Here is a 15,521-nt window from a genome sequence, read left to right on the forward strand (position 1 = left end):
TTGCTACTCTTTAACTTTGACATTATTTTCAAGTAAAAAGTTAAAAAGACAGATTAATGAAAGGTCTAGCGTACTTGTTTCCCCTTGGTGGTCCTTCAAGATGCTGAGGGCCTGTTTCGCATTTATCATGTCCTCTTCTTTCTCCAAATAGGACTCTCCTTTTATGGATCGTGAGTTCTCAGCACATAATCATTTTCAATGTTGAATTTCCACTGAATCGTCTGCCACAAGAGGACAGATTATTTTTTTTGTTGATCTAATCAAGTGAGAGTTTCCATAAGAAACAAACAGGTGGACACTACAAATTCCTGTGGCTCTGCCAGGCTCTGCCCCATGTGTCTTTCCATTCTGTTTCCCAGGCTACAGGAGCAGCTCTTCTCTAAGCCTTGCTGTCTCTGGCAGAGGGCAGCAGAAGGATCTTTTTAATGCACAAGTTTGACGATGACAACATATCTATGCCTAAAACCTTCAAGGATAGGCTCTATAGAAAGCCTAAAGATCCTTATGTGGTTTGGTTTCTGTGGATTTCTCCTGTCTCATTTCTAGCCTGGCCCCTTCCTTGCAGCAAATGCTGCAACCTTCCCGAACTGCTTGCAATTCCCCGAACTCAGCGACTCTGCTCAAGCTTTTGCACTGCCTGGAATCCCCCTTCCCCCTCCTCATTGGCCTAACAAACTCCTACACATTTCCTAAGACTCAGACCAGTTGTTGACTCTCCAAAGCCCAAGAACTACTTCTTAGGAGTGGGACTCTGCTTCCCCCATATCTAATCTCTTTCCACCTCCTACGTGATAGAAATGATTATTACAGAGAAGACTTGGAATCATCAGCAAGGAAGCCCATATGATTTGCATTTCCCCATATTTTCTTTAATCTTGGAAGGCCAAGAGAGGGAAGTGGTTAGCCTAAGACCATCGGGCAAGTTACTTACTAGCAGAGCTGAGGTGGAACTCAAAGACACTTTCTCCTGTCTTTGCTGATGTCTATTGAGTTCTCCCTGGGTCTTGACCCATTGCCAATCTTATATTCATGAGGGTCTCCTAGATTTTCTCAAACCCCAGACCACTGAACTTTGCAGGGCCTATTGAATGGCAATATTGGAGAGCTCCTTGGCTCCTAGAGAAAGCACTGGAATAAGCATGTTCAAATTCCAGGCTTATATGTAATACCTGGAACCACATTCAAAGCCTCTGGAAGGCTGCATGATATAGGGGAAAGAGCATGACTTTTGGAGTCAGACAGCCTTGGGTTTGAATCCTAAAACCACCACTTACCAGCTTTAGAATCTCAGGAAAAATAAACTTTCTAAGCCTCAGTTTCCTCATATGAAAAAACGTGGATGATCTTTTTATCAGGACTTAATGAGATAACCTCAATAAATCATTCAGCATAAGGTCTGCCATACAGTAAATGCTCAGTAAGTATTAGTTGCCTGCCTCTGTCCCATACTGTTTTCTCCTCTCTTCCAAGATCAGGATTCTAATTTGACTGAACTAAGGCGAGATTTCTTAGCCTAAGTTTCTCCAAGTATAAAACAAGAGTGGATGACATGATTTCTGAGGTGGGGCTCATACCTTCTTTCCACTCTACTTGCTTTTATCAATCTCCTCAATCATGTCTGTAGACTCAGCACAAAGGCTGCCCGTGGGTGTGACCTGAACAACAGAGTTTTATTCTCAGAGGAAGTAAAGAAGGGTTGAGAGGTACCTGGGGAAATGCAAATGTAGTGGCTAGATAGGACTTCCCTGGGTCTGATGACTTCCAAGATGCCTCTGAGATATAATTCCAGTGATCATGTGTAGACCTCAAAGAACAGCTGCAATCAGTACAGTCATTTCACACACACTTACTGTATGTCAGTGTTAGGCTGGGGAAACATGAAGAAAAATTGAGCATAATGAAACTCAGTCAAGAGATGGGCACACCAACTAGACCCAAGAGATCTGGTGTCTGGTCTTGGCTTTACAAAAACTGGCCTCACGGCAAGTCCCTCAGAGGTGTCAGCCTCTAAATCTTAACTTTCTTTCTCACAGTGAGACAATGGACTTGAAAAGGTGGTTTCTATGTTTGTTTGGTTTTACTCCCTCCAGATTATACTTCTCCCCTGAAATTCAGCTCTATATATTCAAATACACCCGAAAATCTCCATCTGGATGAATCATAAACACTTCAACTGAAGATATTCCAAACCAACAGATAATCCTATACGTCCCAATTTTCCCCCAAAGTTATCTCCACCACCCACACTTCTGTTCTCAGAAAATGGCATTGCCATCTGCCAGGAGACTACTATCATCTAAAGGCCACAGTATACAGGTCACTATCCTGTTTGCCTAACAAACCATACCCTTCCAAATCAACCTGCAAAATAGCTTTCCAGGGGACCTCCTTCGCTCCCATCTCACTGCCACTTCTTTAGTTGAGACCGTTATTTCTTCTCATTAGCTCCCAGCCTCTAGCTATACCTAAATCTCTCCCACACTAAGGCCGAAGTAATCTTTCTAACACAAAAATATGAACAGGTCACTTACCTACTTAAAACCATCAAAAGGGTGCTCCCATCAAAGGATGAATTGCTTTCCAAGAATGTGTTGAACTATTTGGATGCAAAAATGAGTTTTGATCAAGTGAGAGGAGGGACACTGCCTCCTGTGGGAGGGCCTGGGTTCATTAGGTTGTATATCCTTCCTAGGAATGAAAGAAAAACAGATCAAAAAAAAGAAAATGAGGAAGAGAAAGGAACTAGCAAATATTGAGTGTCCACGATACAGCAAATACTATACTGTGTATAACCTGTTGTTCTAACACTTAAAAAAAAAATGAGCTATCGTAGGTCAGATTCCCCCCAGATCAGACTGTGAGGTGGAGATTTGTGTGGGGGAAGTTTATTGGGGAAGTGCCCGTGAAACAATCAATACCCGTGGGGAGTGAGGGAAGCAGGACTGAGCAGAGGGAGAAGTTGCGCTGCAGATGTGGTTACAACAAAGGCCTCTGCCAACTTCACGAGGAGCTCTGGAGCTGGGGTGACCCTTCAGAGCTCTTTCAAATTAAGGCAAGGGGACTGGACTTTTGCATCCTTTCATCCACCAATTGACCTGTTGTTGGACGTGGGTTGCCCTGAGGAAAGGAACTGGCTGAGGGCAGTTCCTGGAGAGGGACTCGTCGGTGAGCTGTCAGCCAGCAGCACTCCCGGCATGGGGACTGAGTGCTGTGGCTCTGGGGAGAAGATATGAGCAGCACATCATAGCATCCACTATGCGAGGTAACTTGTAGTGCACTGTTTTATAGATAAGAAAACTGAGTTTCACCAACACTGTGACTGACCCTAGGTCATACAAGTAGTGAGTGAAAACCCTAAAGTTCTAATTCATATTTGTCTCCATGCTCCCTTGGCTACATATACCCCTACAATTAGAAACTTTCTTGGGGTAAACATTTTATTAGAGTAAGGTCAAACTTGAACCCTTAGATACTTTGGGTGGCCAGTATAAGTTGTCACAAACGTTAATCATGCGAGGAAGAGTAGAACCGAGCAATAGTGGGGCCAGGTATCTAGAGTCCCGGAGAGAGATTCATGAGAACAGACAGTGGGAGCGCCAGGGCCTATGGAGCCTCGGTGTGTAACTCAGGACAAGGAGAGCAGGACCATGCTCGTGGCAGGCCCCAGGAAGGTTGTAGAAGATTGGCAGCTGAGAAAGCCAACAAGGCAGCAACCGTGGACATGGGTCTGTGGCCAGAAGTGGCCTGGGAACCAGAGAGCTCCAAGGGCCGAAGGGGGTGAGATAAGGGGAAAGGCAGAAAGAGAGAGCCCAAGTCAAGACCAGGCAAGCTCCTACGAAGAAGACAGGAAAGAGTAAAGGAAGTCAAGAGTCAAAGATCTTTCATGACAAGTAGATAAGGGTATGGGGCAAGAACTTAGAAAGGATGTGATAGAAGGAGGGTGTAGAGCTATAGCTGCTCTCTTACCCTGGTCTCTCCTTATCTGACCATCTTACCCCTGGATATTAAGGCCTCTGGTAATGACTTTGCTAAGCAGCACACACCCTGTATGGTAGAAGGTGGTGTAGCTTATATTGCAGTCCTGGCTCCGCTGTTTATTTACCGCATAACCTCCGGCAAGTTGTTTAGTTCTCTAAGCCTATTTCCTCGTCTATAAGTTATCTGGGGATAATAACAGTAAGGTTAGACCTGGTGCAGAACTCATGGGAAAGTTAAGCTGTTCCGTAGAATGCTCATATTCTTCTACTTCCATGACGTACCACACCTGTGTGAGCAAACCACATTAAGAACCCAGGCTATTAAAGCATATTTTCATTTTTATTTTAAAGAGTTCAGTAGACAATGTAGGAAGCAACATGATTCCTTTATTTCTCCCAGCCCTCTGTCCCAGTGGAGGGTTTTGTCATGGTGTGGGAGTCTCCCCCAGGAGGAAGAGTGGACGCTCTGGGTTGCAGAGGGAATGTCTCTGCAGAAACTTCTGCTGGAGATTCTGGCTGGAGGGAAACCAAAAAGGGCAGCTGGGACTCAGGATGCCACCTGAGCATGCCGGATAACGTCTCAGCCCCCTGGGGCTCAGAGGAGAACAGGGCTCAACATTTGAATGGTCTTTATCAGGTTCTATCATCAGATCTGAGAGTTATGGGCCATCCTTCTTAAAGACAATACAACAGAAATAGAGGTCTCTTCTTAACTGACTTATTCATTCCTAGAAAAATTTCTGAAGATGGAACCTACTCCTTCGTATTTTAACTCTATTATCTTGCTGAACAAAGCCAAGTTTAGAAACAATAAAACTAAGAAACCAAGCATCTACCTCTGAGTACAGTCTTTACTTCTTAGACCATAGAATGCTTTCTAAAATTTGACATTTTAAATGATCTCATTTGTTCTTTTTTCAAGACGAAATAATAAACACAATATTCTTTAAGAAACTCCTCTTCATAGAACTAGGCAACAGCATATAATGCTTTCTCGTGTATTATGTTAAATTAAGAAAGAACACAAAAGTGTGTGCATACTAGTGACTGTAGTTACAAATGTGCTTCTGGAAGGAGTAACCCGCTGAAGCAAGAAACGACTCCACTTAAGCCACTGTTCTTCTGTATAACCTCGGGCAAGTTGTTTAGTTCTCTAAGCCTATTTCCTCATCTACAAATTATCCGGGGATAATAGGAAGGTTAGACCTGGTGCAGAACTCATGGGGAAGTTAAGCTGTTCTGTAGAATGCTCATATTCTTCTACTTCCATGACATACCACACCTGTGTGAGCACTGGTGTGGCACTGCTTCCATGGTCTCTGCCCAGGCACTGGTATCTTGACTGTAATTATTATTTGGGATTAGCCCAACTACCACAGGTTTGCTTATCATGATATCTTGAGGCATTTTTTTACTTGAAATTTTATAATACAGCAAAAGGATAAATTGAAGTGACCAAACTCACCCTACAGAATAAGAACCCCACAGATGTTTTATACAGTGAAAATAAACAACTGCAATTACTGTACTGTGTGATTTTGGTATTGTCTTCAAATCCCTCCACGCATGGATTTTGTGAAACTGTATCAGGTGTGGCAAAGGGTTCAGTTAATATTTTCATTCTATTTCACCTTTTCTGTTCTCATTAATATTTTATTTTACTGTTCTCATTATATATCATACGCTGATATTTTCTTTACAAAATGTGATAGTCTGTGCTGAGAATTTTCAATTCCTTTGTAATAGGAATAATACTGATTAGATAAAATACATGTCTGTGTCTTCAGTGACCAAAAGGTCTTAATGGCTTATGATGTGCTGTTGTCAGTAACTTATGCTACAAAGATACTCTCATCTCTTATAGAGAAGCCCACGAATGACATTCATTTGTAGTGTGCCTAAAGCATTCTATTCCATGTCCCTGAGGATTGTCCTTGACCTTGACCCTACGGTACTACTTCCCATGCATCCCCAGCTGCCGCTACATGGGTACATCATTTAATCACTCATGACCACCTTTAGGAAACAATAAAAATGGCAGACACCAAATGCAAACTGGGTGCCACATGCCAGGCTCTGCGTTGAATATCTTACTCACATTAATGTCATTTAGTTCTCCCAGCAACCCTATGAGATGTTTCCCCACCTTAACTGTTACTGATGAGGAAAGCATGGCTCAGCGAGATTTAAAAACTTGCCCAACATGGCATGATTTATAAATAACGGAATATAAATAACTGGGGACTCGAGCCCAGGTCTACCTGACTGTGGACCCAGAGTTCTGAACCAGTCTACTATTCTACCTTATAATCAAAGATTTGGAGGAAATTTGCAAACACAAAAGCAATTGTGACAAGGGTATAAAACCATGGCAGATTTTATTCTTTCTTCTTTTTAAATTTTCTTCAGTGCTCTAACACGTCTGCAATTTTAAAAAGTAGGGGTGTGTGTCAGAAATGATTTAGATGAAGCTTCTGAGGCCCTGTAGTGGGTTAAATAGAGTCCCCCCTCTTCAAAATTCTTGTCTACCTGAACCTCAGAATGTGACCTTATTTGGAATAGGTGCTATTCCAAATACATCTTTCAGGTGAAATACATCTATCAGATGTAATTAAGGTAAGGATCAAGATGAGATTATACTGACTGGATTAGGGGGACCCCTAAATCCAACTAGAGGATTATATCTTTATAAGAAATAGAACAGGCTAAGCATGGTGGCTCATGCCTATAATCCCAGCAATTTAGGAGGCCAAAGTGGGAGGATCACGTAAGGCCAGGGTTCAAGACCAGCCTCAGTAACATAACAAGACCTTGTCTCTACAAAAAATTAAAAAAATAGAGACACAGAACCAGTAGGATAGATATACAGAAAGAGATTTATTATGAGGAATTAGCTCAGGTGATTGTGTAGACTGAGAAGTCCCGTGACCTATGATCTGCAAGCTGGAGGTCCAGGAAAGCGAGTGGTGTAATTCCAGTCCAATTCTGAAGGCCTAGGCGCCATGGGAGCTGATGGTGTAAACACCAGTGCAAGGGCAAGAGAAGGCCCATGTCCCAGTAGGCAGGCAGAAACAAAAGGGTTAAATTCCTGCTTCCTCTGCCTTTTTGTTCTACTCAGGCCCTCAAGAGGCTGCATAAGGCCCATCACTTTGGGGAGGCCAATTACTTTATTGATTCTACTGATTCAAATGCTAATCTCATCCAGAACACACTCCCAGACACATTCTGAAATAATGTTTACCCTGGGCACCTCATAATGCCATCAAGTTGACATCTAAAATTAACCATCACAAGATGGAACCCTAATATTAAAAAAAGAAGGCAAAACTCAATCCCTAAATATTTTTCCTCTTAACTAGCAATGTTATCTGATAAAGTCATTCAAATAGTTGATACTTAGATTTGTTACTCCTTGTAAGTATGAATATATCATTAAAGGATGGATAGAGTCATATTTTAAACCAATGGAATGGTTTTCTCATGGTTAGTGCTGGGGAAGGCAAGTGGATGAAGAAGTGGATGGTCCTCTTACACCACCGTGCTTCGTCTGGAGTTCTTCCCTGCCGTTCATCTCTCTCTCTCTAGTGATCCCAGTTAGAATTCTTCACTGAAACTTTCTACCCTATAGCTAGGTCTTCCAAACTGTTCAAGTGTCTCAGCTCTCCCCTCTTCCCCAGACTCACTTCATTGGTGTAACAGCGTAGGAATCCTTGTTCTGGACTGCAGGAGTGGTCCCTGAGCATCCCAGAGCGTCCTTGAATGACCTCATGGAGCATGAAGGTCCCATTTCCCCAGCTGTCTCTGTTTCTCTGGGAAGTGACTGGTTGGTTACAGATCAGAACTAGTCAAAGAGAAAAGAATGAATCCTGCTTCTCACCAGCCTTTGCAGGAAGAGTGCTCAGTGGACTTGCCAAAGAGCCTTCTAGAACTGCCAAAGAGGAGACCTTGGTTTGAGCTTTGTATGGAGAGAAGAATAAGGCTGACTGTGGTTATCCAGGGTTTCCAGGGTACTTTGAAAATTGTCCTAATATCTACCACTGTGTCTAAAAAGACAGAACAGTGTTATGGGAAGCAGTTTTCAGCACATAGAAAAGATCTGAGGCTGGTGACTCAATAGTCACTGTCACTGGTTCCTGAACCAATTCCTTCCTAGAAGGAGTGGTATGACGTGGGCATTTCCCTCTCTCTAGCAACATATGCCAGTAAAAAGCAGGCTAGCAAGCTGCATGGCTGCCACGTGAGGTCATTTGAACAGCAGTAGGAAGCACCCCAATCCTAGCAAGACTGTTTCTAAAGATGCTGTGGAGAGAGTCTGTGAAGCGGTGACTCTCTCTTGGTCAGTCACCTCTTAAGGGACATGAGGAGTTCAGAATCAGTCCAGGGAGGCCCCTGAACGAGAGGGATCCCCACGTGTTGGCTCTGGGGTCTGGAGGGATAGCAGGAGCATCTGTGGAAATGACAGGAGTTTGGAGAAGAAGTCCTCAGATGGCAGAGGCCCACAGATATCCCTCCACTCCCAGACTCCAGTGCTCTGAACCACATCTGAACCCCTGGAGGAGGCACTGATGTGAGGAACCTGGTCAGGGCCTTGGAGGGGGCAATTTCAGTACCACAGACAGGATAAAGGCCTGAAGGCACCACCAGCAGACATTTTTGCAGGCCACACTGGACCACGTTTCCAGCTCCCCTCCCGGAGCCCAGGAAGGTGACTGACAGGCATGAACACTCAGGGAGTGGGGGCGGAGCAAAGTCTGGGCCTGCGTCTGAGCTAGAGCCACCTCACAGCCAAGTTTTCTCCCCATTCTGCTCTCAGCCCTGACAGCACCAGTCCCACAACAGGGCTATCTGGTCCACTGGTCTGCTCAGCCTCCATGTCAGACATCTGCCCCCGTGGGCTTCCTCATCTCACCCAGCAGGGCGGACCCCACGGTGTTTTTCCCAGTGCTTTCCCCAGGCCGGTTTTAGACTCTGCAGTCAGGTCTCCTAGGAGATGTTTCAGAGTTTGGGGGAATTTTGTATTTTCATTTTGGTTTTGAGGGTTTTTCTTGTTTACTTATCCAGATAGATGTGTTCATCGTGAGCTCCATGTGGCCAGGTGGTCTGGCCTCAGCGACCCTTCCCTGTGGGGCCATGTTTCGGGGGACCTCTGGTCAGAGGCTGTGATAAGTACAGCATAGGCTGGGGAGCCAAGACGCTCAGGGGCAGTGCAGCCCAGATGCTGTCACCCAGGTAACTTTGCCGCCCCTCACCATGAAGTGTCAGGGGAGAGAGTAGCAAGTCTTAGGGACACATGTAAGAGTTTAAGAGTAGGAGATAGCCTCATTGTGTAGCCCACATGAGGCTGTTGGGGGAAGGCTGTTTTCCACAGAATACGGTCCTCCTCACTCTCAAGCTGGGGCTCTGTGTAACCAGAAGGGGCAAAGTGGTGCCGTGCCACAGACACTGGGGAATGGTGCTGCTGCCGTGCTGTGGCCTGAACATTCAGAAGGAACATCCCACAGATAACGGGCCATCGGCCAACACAAGTCTGAAGACTGGCCAGAGTTCTTGCTCAGTGTAGTGACATACTGGCATGGTGACTGGGTAGAGCGCAGACTCTGGAGTCACATAATCCAGGACTTGAATCCAACCCTTCCATTTTTTTGGCTCTGTGCCATTGGGAAAATTATTTAGCAACCTGTGCCTCAATCTGTAAAACAGGGACACTTATGCCTGACCCAGAGTCAAGATTCCCAAGTTCGGTCTAGACCCTGCCGTGTAACACCACCAGCTCGACCTCCCTCATAGGGATCAAATAAGGTAGTGAATGTGAAGGCTTTTGCAAATGGCTTTGTAAAGACAAGTTATATCACCTGTGTATCTTCTGTTGTTGGTCTGTCAATGTCTGCTCTTTACAGCTGGAGGAAGCAGCTTGGTGTGTACTAGGTGCACTGACTGCAAATCTTGGGGTAGACGTGTTGCCCCTCAGGTCCTGTGTTATTTGTAATTTCCCATGGTTGCTGTAACAAATTACCACAAACTTGATCACTTAGAACAAGAGAGATTCATTCCCCCACAGTTCTGGAGGCCAGGAGGCCAGAAATCTGAAATTAAGATATTGGCAGGGCCAGGCTCCTTCCGAAGTCTCTGCGGAAGAATCTTTCCTTGCCTCTTCCAGCCTCTGCTGGTCTCCGGTGTTCCTTGGATTGTGGCTGCACAGCTCTGCCTCTGTCTTCACATGGCTGTCTTTTTTATGTCCTTTCTTTCCTTTTTTGGGGAGAGGGCTGGTTCTGTCACCCAGGCTAAAGTGCAGTGGCTTTGTCATAGCTCACTGCAACCTCAAACTCCTAGGCTCAAGCGATCCTCCTGCCTCAACCTCCCAAGTAGCTGGGACTACAGGTGCGAGCCACCATGCCTGGCTAATATTTTTTTAATTTTTTGTAGAGACAAGGTCTTGTTATGTTACTGAGGCTGGTCTTGAACCCTGGCCTTACGTGATCCTCCCACTTTGGCCTTCTAAATTGCTGGGCTTATAGGCATGAGCCACCATGCTTAGCCTGTTCTATTTCTTATAAAGATACAGTCCTCTGGTTGGATTTAGGGGTCACCCTAATCCAGTCAGTATAATCTCATCTTGATCCTTACCTTAATTACATCTGATAGATGTATTTCACCTGAAAGATGTATTTGGAATAGCACCTATTCCAAATAAGGTCACATTCTGAGGTTCAGGTAGACAAGAATTTTGAAGAGGGGGGACTCTATTTAACCCACTACAGGGCCTCAGAAGCTTCATCTAAACCATTTCTGACCCTCATTCAGTGTACACTTTTGCTGAGTTTTAGATTGCAATGAAGAGTAAAACCCTTCAGACAGTGCTCAACATTAGCTCCGTGTGTGTCTGTTCAGGGGGGATCTAAGGAACATAGTGGAGATGTCTCATGGTGGGGCTAGAGAAGGGTTAATTCTGGAAATGAGAGGAAGGGCAAAATAAACAAGAGAGTAAGTACCTGTCTTTGGGAAAGGGGCTTGACACAACTAGACAGAACGTACATTCCAGTAGCTGTGTGGCTTGAGAAGAGAGCACCAGTCTTGAAGTCAGACCCGGATCATAGGTTTCCCACTTATCAAATGGGGCTAATAATCAGAACCCTACCAAAGTGTTTCAAGTTTTAAACTATATTACCTTAAAAGAGCATAGCATAGTCTTATCTCACAAAATGTTTTTGTAAAAGCCAGAATAAATATGCATTAACATCATAGGGGTCCACTGTGTGCCAACATTGCTTCTCAACTGAGTGATTGTATAGTCAACACCAAAGCCTTATGGGATAAGCCTTATGGGAATATGGGATCCCAATATTCCCATATCATTTAGTTATATTTCAGCTGCTATTTTACAAATATAGGGAGAATATGCCACTCACCCCGCCATTTGAATTCTCAGTTATTGTGGCAGTGGTGTGCTGGTAAATTTTACTTATATGAAGGATATGTAACACACGATTTATAAAGATACAATTTATTTATTTTAATAAAATGTACAACACCCTTTATTGTAAATTCTGTACCGTCAATTGATTCTCACAGAATTCCTGTGTTTATATTGGCTTAACTCATATACATAGCCAATCTCAGGTTACAACTGACTAAAGAATATAGTTCCAACATGAATGTTGGTCACTAACCCTTTGTAAGTTAAAGAGAGGTGAAATAACAAAGACATACATGGGAATATTGCTTGCCCATCAGTGACACTAGTGACTTTTTTCTGAATCAGACAACAGTTTTTGAGTATTGGAAAAATATCTCCTCAATTTTTTATACTATTCCCAATGTAAGGGCTACCTAGAGTCATGGTATATACGTTTAAATTTAATCTGTATCATTATGTTTTCTCTGTCACTTTCTTACATCTAGGCAATCAATGAAACCATAAATTAAAGCTCTGATTTATATCATTTGCCAATTTCCGTGGTATAAACTCCCACCACGGCCGATTTCAAGCTCCCAACATGATGTCATTGAATTCAGAGCCGGGAAAAGAGGAGCAGCTGCACCCATGAGTTGGCGTGTTATTTCCACGTGGAGATACAGTAGGTGTCAATGACCTCAAGAGCATGGATATCAGTGATGTCATACAATAAATAGGAAGTAGTGAGTTTTGAGGTTTTATTCCCTCTGTTTTTAATATAATTCATTTAACCATAAGTTTACACAATTTAACTTTGTATGTTTATATAATTTAATAATGGCCATGTTTATCAAGCAGTTCACAAGATTCCTGAAAATTTAACAATTGGCTCTCATGGGTGGGTACGTGCCAGCTCGAGCACACCACTGGGTAGAGTTGTGGGGAGGATGGCTGGGTCTTGGGTGGCGGGGGGAACAGTGAGGATAAAGAGCAAGTTCACACATATCGCCAGCTTTTACCACCCTTTTCCCCTTGGGGAGGCCCATCGGAGAGGGTCTTTAACCCATTGAGATGGACTCCAAAAGCACTACCCTGGCCTTTCAAATATCCCTGTGATCATTGGTAATAGCATTTTCCAGTGTTCCGTTCTTATAACTTAACTCATGGAAAAACATGGAGTCTTCCTTCTATCAATTGTAGCCCCCTCCTTTCAATGGAAAGTTAGACACAAACTCTAAAATAAAGGCGACCCCCAAAACACAACACAGGACTTGCTAAATTCTACCACGTTGCACTCATCAGGGAAATTGGGTTTCTGCCAAGTGATCTCTGTGACTGTGGCACCAGGACATGACTGCATGTTAAGGTTTTATCCAAAATTACAGAATAAATCAAAAGTAAGAGGTCCATCAGTTGATCGAAATACAGTCATCTAAGTTCAGCTTTGAACTATCAGATTTGAGGGCTGGTCTGACAAACATCTCTTCTTTGCACTCTAAGAAGAGAGAACTGCTCAGAGAAGCTGTGACAGCATTTCCTGGAGACAGCTAAGGAAAGAAGGGGGGCAGCACATTTCTGCCCAGAGCCGGGGTTTGGCCCAGGTGACTACACATACCCCTTTCCCGGCTCCCACAGTGCCGGGACCTCTGGAGCAGCTGCTTCTTGAGAACAGCAAAGTGATTTAAGGGCTGCAGTGAGATGAGCAATGCTCAAGACACAGGCAGAAAAAGTCCCAGTGACACAGGAAACTGGTTCAGGAACTGCTGGCTCCTGATGCATAAATCAGACAGCTGAGGCAGCACTGCCTGACAAAAGCTCGCTTCTGCCGAGGTGGTGGCATCTGTGAGCCACTGCCGGGCTCCCGGCCAGGCCCCCTCCCTTCTCCTCACTGACGGATGGATCCCAAGGGGCTCCTCTCCTTGACCCTCCTGCTGTTTCTGTCCTTGGCCTTTGAGCGCAGCTATGGAACAGGTGAGTGTGCCTCTGTCTGAGGGTTCGAACCCCATGTCAACTGCCAGGAATCGGCATAGCCTCATGGATGGAGGGAAGGTGCAGATCTGGGGACTGTGGTTTGGCTGCTTCTTCCTTAGGGACTGGCTCCAAGTTTCAATTGCCTCTTTCAAAGAGGAAGAAATATTACGAGTTCCTGGGCCCTTGGGTTCCAAGGCTCAGCCCCACTAATCCTGGGTTCCAAGGAAACCAGGAGCTCTAAGCCAGAGGCCCCGTCCCATTCCTGCCTGGTTTCTCGGGGAAAGAGGCTCTGGTGGAAGTCCCGGTCTGAGGAGTTGGTTTTGCATGGACATCCTTCAGACCCAGGCTAGAGGGACTGAGCTGGAGGGACAGTACTCTGGGAGATTCGTTCTACATCCCTGCCCTGGGTGGGGATCGCGCACACACAAGCAGACAAACCACGAACATAGTCCAGCAGAAAGCAAGGGCTATAGCGGGAAGAAAGGGTAGAAGTGAAAACCCCAGCCCTTTGGCTGAGAACTGACAGTGGCCACAGTTTGGTCATACTGGTGGCTACTTTCTGGGAAGAGGTGGTTTCAAGACAGCAGGCGGGGAGAGGTTGGGATTCCTGAAGCCCAGGGCTGGTTTCAGTATTCGGGAAATGCAAATCGGGAACCGGGGTCAGAGCAGCTCCAACGTTAAGGCCAGACCTGAGGCTGAAGCTGTGTTTGGAGCTGGTCTCTGTCTGTCTTCCTCCCAAGCAAGCTATTGTTTTCTGTTTAGTAGTATCAGGGCTGTGAGAAAAGGTACTCGAGAAAGAAAAAGCCAAGCAAAAAGTGGACTTTGGGCCGACTGCGTGAGTGGGGTGAGGATCCCCTTCTGCTTATCTGTTTGGACTGTGGGAGGCAGCCTGGAGTAGAAGAGGTGGCATTAGGGAAAGGGGGGAAGTCCTGAGGCCCAGGGTGTTTTGGGCTTGGGGTTTTCAAGACCGCAAATCCATTATGGACTTTTCTAGGAAAAGCCCCAAAATAGGCCAGGGATGTTGGGGGGCAGCGCATCAGATGCACCTCCTGTCAGACTACCAGAGAAGAGGCCCTTGTAGGGCCCCCCTTCCCCTTGGAATCAGCAGACCCATGGCTCTTACTTCCCAAGGTCTAGGAGAGGGAGAACTAAGCTCAGGGCTCAGAAAGCCAAACTGAGCTGCTGTAAGTGGTTGCAGGGAAGCCTTCCTTGTTGCACCCAATTTGTGACTCCATTTTTGGAATACTTCTTGGTAACCGTAAGGAGTTATGGGCTGAACTGTGGGCTGGGCCTTTCCATCTCTGATCGCTGGACTCCTGGCCAGCCTGGCCCATGCATCTCAGGTGCTGCTGACCACCGCTCTGCATAAGGCTCTGGAGGTCGCTGGTTAGTGAGACACAGCCCAGCCCCCCAAGGCGTGTCTACCCAGTCGGTAGCTGCTTCCTTCCTTGCATTTCTTCTTCTCTGAAATATTTATAAAATGTTGTCAGTGTTTTTATTTTTAAATACACACCCTTTTGTGAAACCCCAATAAAACCCAGATGGAAATGCTTTGCAAATAGGACCAGTCAGTCATGACAGGTTTTACCCAAAAAAGAAGGTTCATTCTTATAAAATTGGTACCCACTCCCTTTCCCATCTCTACTCAGTTCAACTTCCAATTCCCAGTCAGAATCATAAAATTCAAAAAGTCCACATGCACCTACCCCCAGTAAAGTGAATTTTCTATTTCCCCCAATGAGATTTTTTTTTTTTAAAATTGACTTTATTTTTTAGAGCAGTTTTAGGTTCACAGCAAAATTGAGCAGAACATACAGAGATCTCCCCCATAGCCTCTGCCCCCACACAGGCACAGCCTCCCCGGTTATCAATATCCCCCTCCAGAGCCGGACCTTTGCTGTAATTGATGACCCTACCTCAATGAGAGTTTTTATTCCTCTGTGCAAGTCCTCCCTACCCCTTCACGCACGTGGGGGAGAGGTGAAGGGCAAGTGTATGGTTCTAGACTTGGCTCAAGCTTGAGCGCTCACTGGCCCATTCTATCCCAAGATGTCAATCTAAGCACTTCTATTTCTCAAAAACTTTAATACTGTGATACGATGTCATCATCCTCACTGTCTCCAGCACTGGACTGGAAATTAAAATGTCAGGGTTATTTGGTTTTATCCATAGATTGGCTC

General features: G+C 45.1%; 1 protein-coding gene across 1 annotated transcript in view; it reads left to right on the plus strand.

Moving 5' to 3' along the window:
- Nucleotides 1–13,265: 13,265 nt before the first annotated feature.
- Nucleotides 13,266–15,521, plus strand: part of SLAMF1 (signaling lymphocytic activation molecule family member 1) — a 32,987-nt gene continuing 30,731 nt past the window's right edge. Inside the window, exon 1 of the mRNA XM_012639536.1 lies at nt 13,266–13,341. Within this exon, the coding sequence (XP_012494990.1) occupies nt 13,266–13,341 (76 nt within the window). The remainder of the gene's footprint in view (nt 13,342–15,521) is intronic.

This window comes from Propithecus coquereli, unplaced genomic scaffold (genome assembly GCF_000956105.1).
Source record: "Propithecus coquereli isolate 6110/MARCELLA unplaced genomic scaffold, Pcoq_1.0 Scaffold140, whole genome shotgun sequence".
Classification (NCBI taxonomy): Eukaryota; Metazoa; Chordata; class Mammalia; order Primates; family Indriidae; genus Propithecus; species Propithecus coquereli.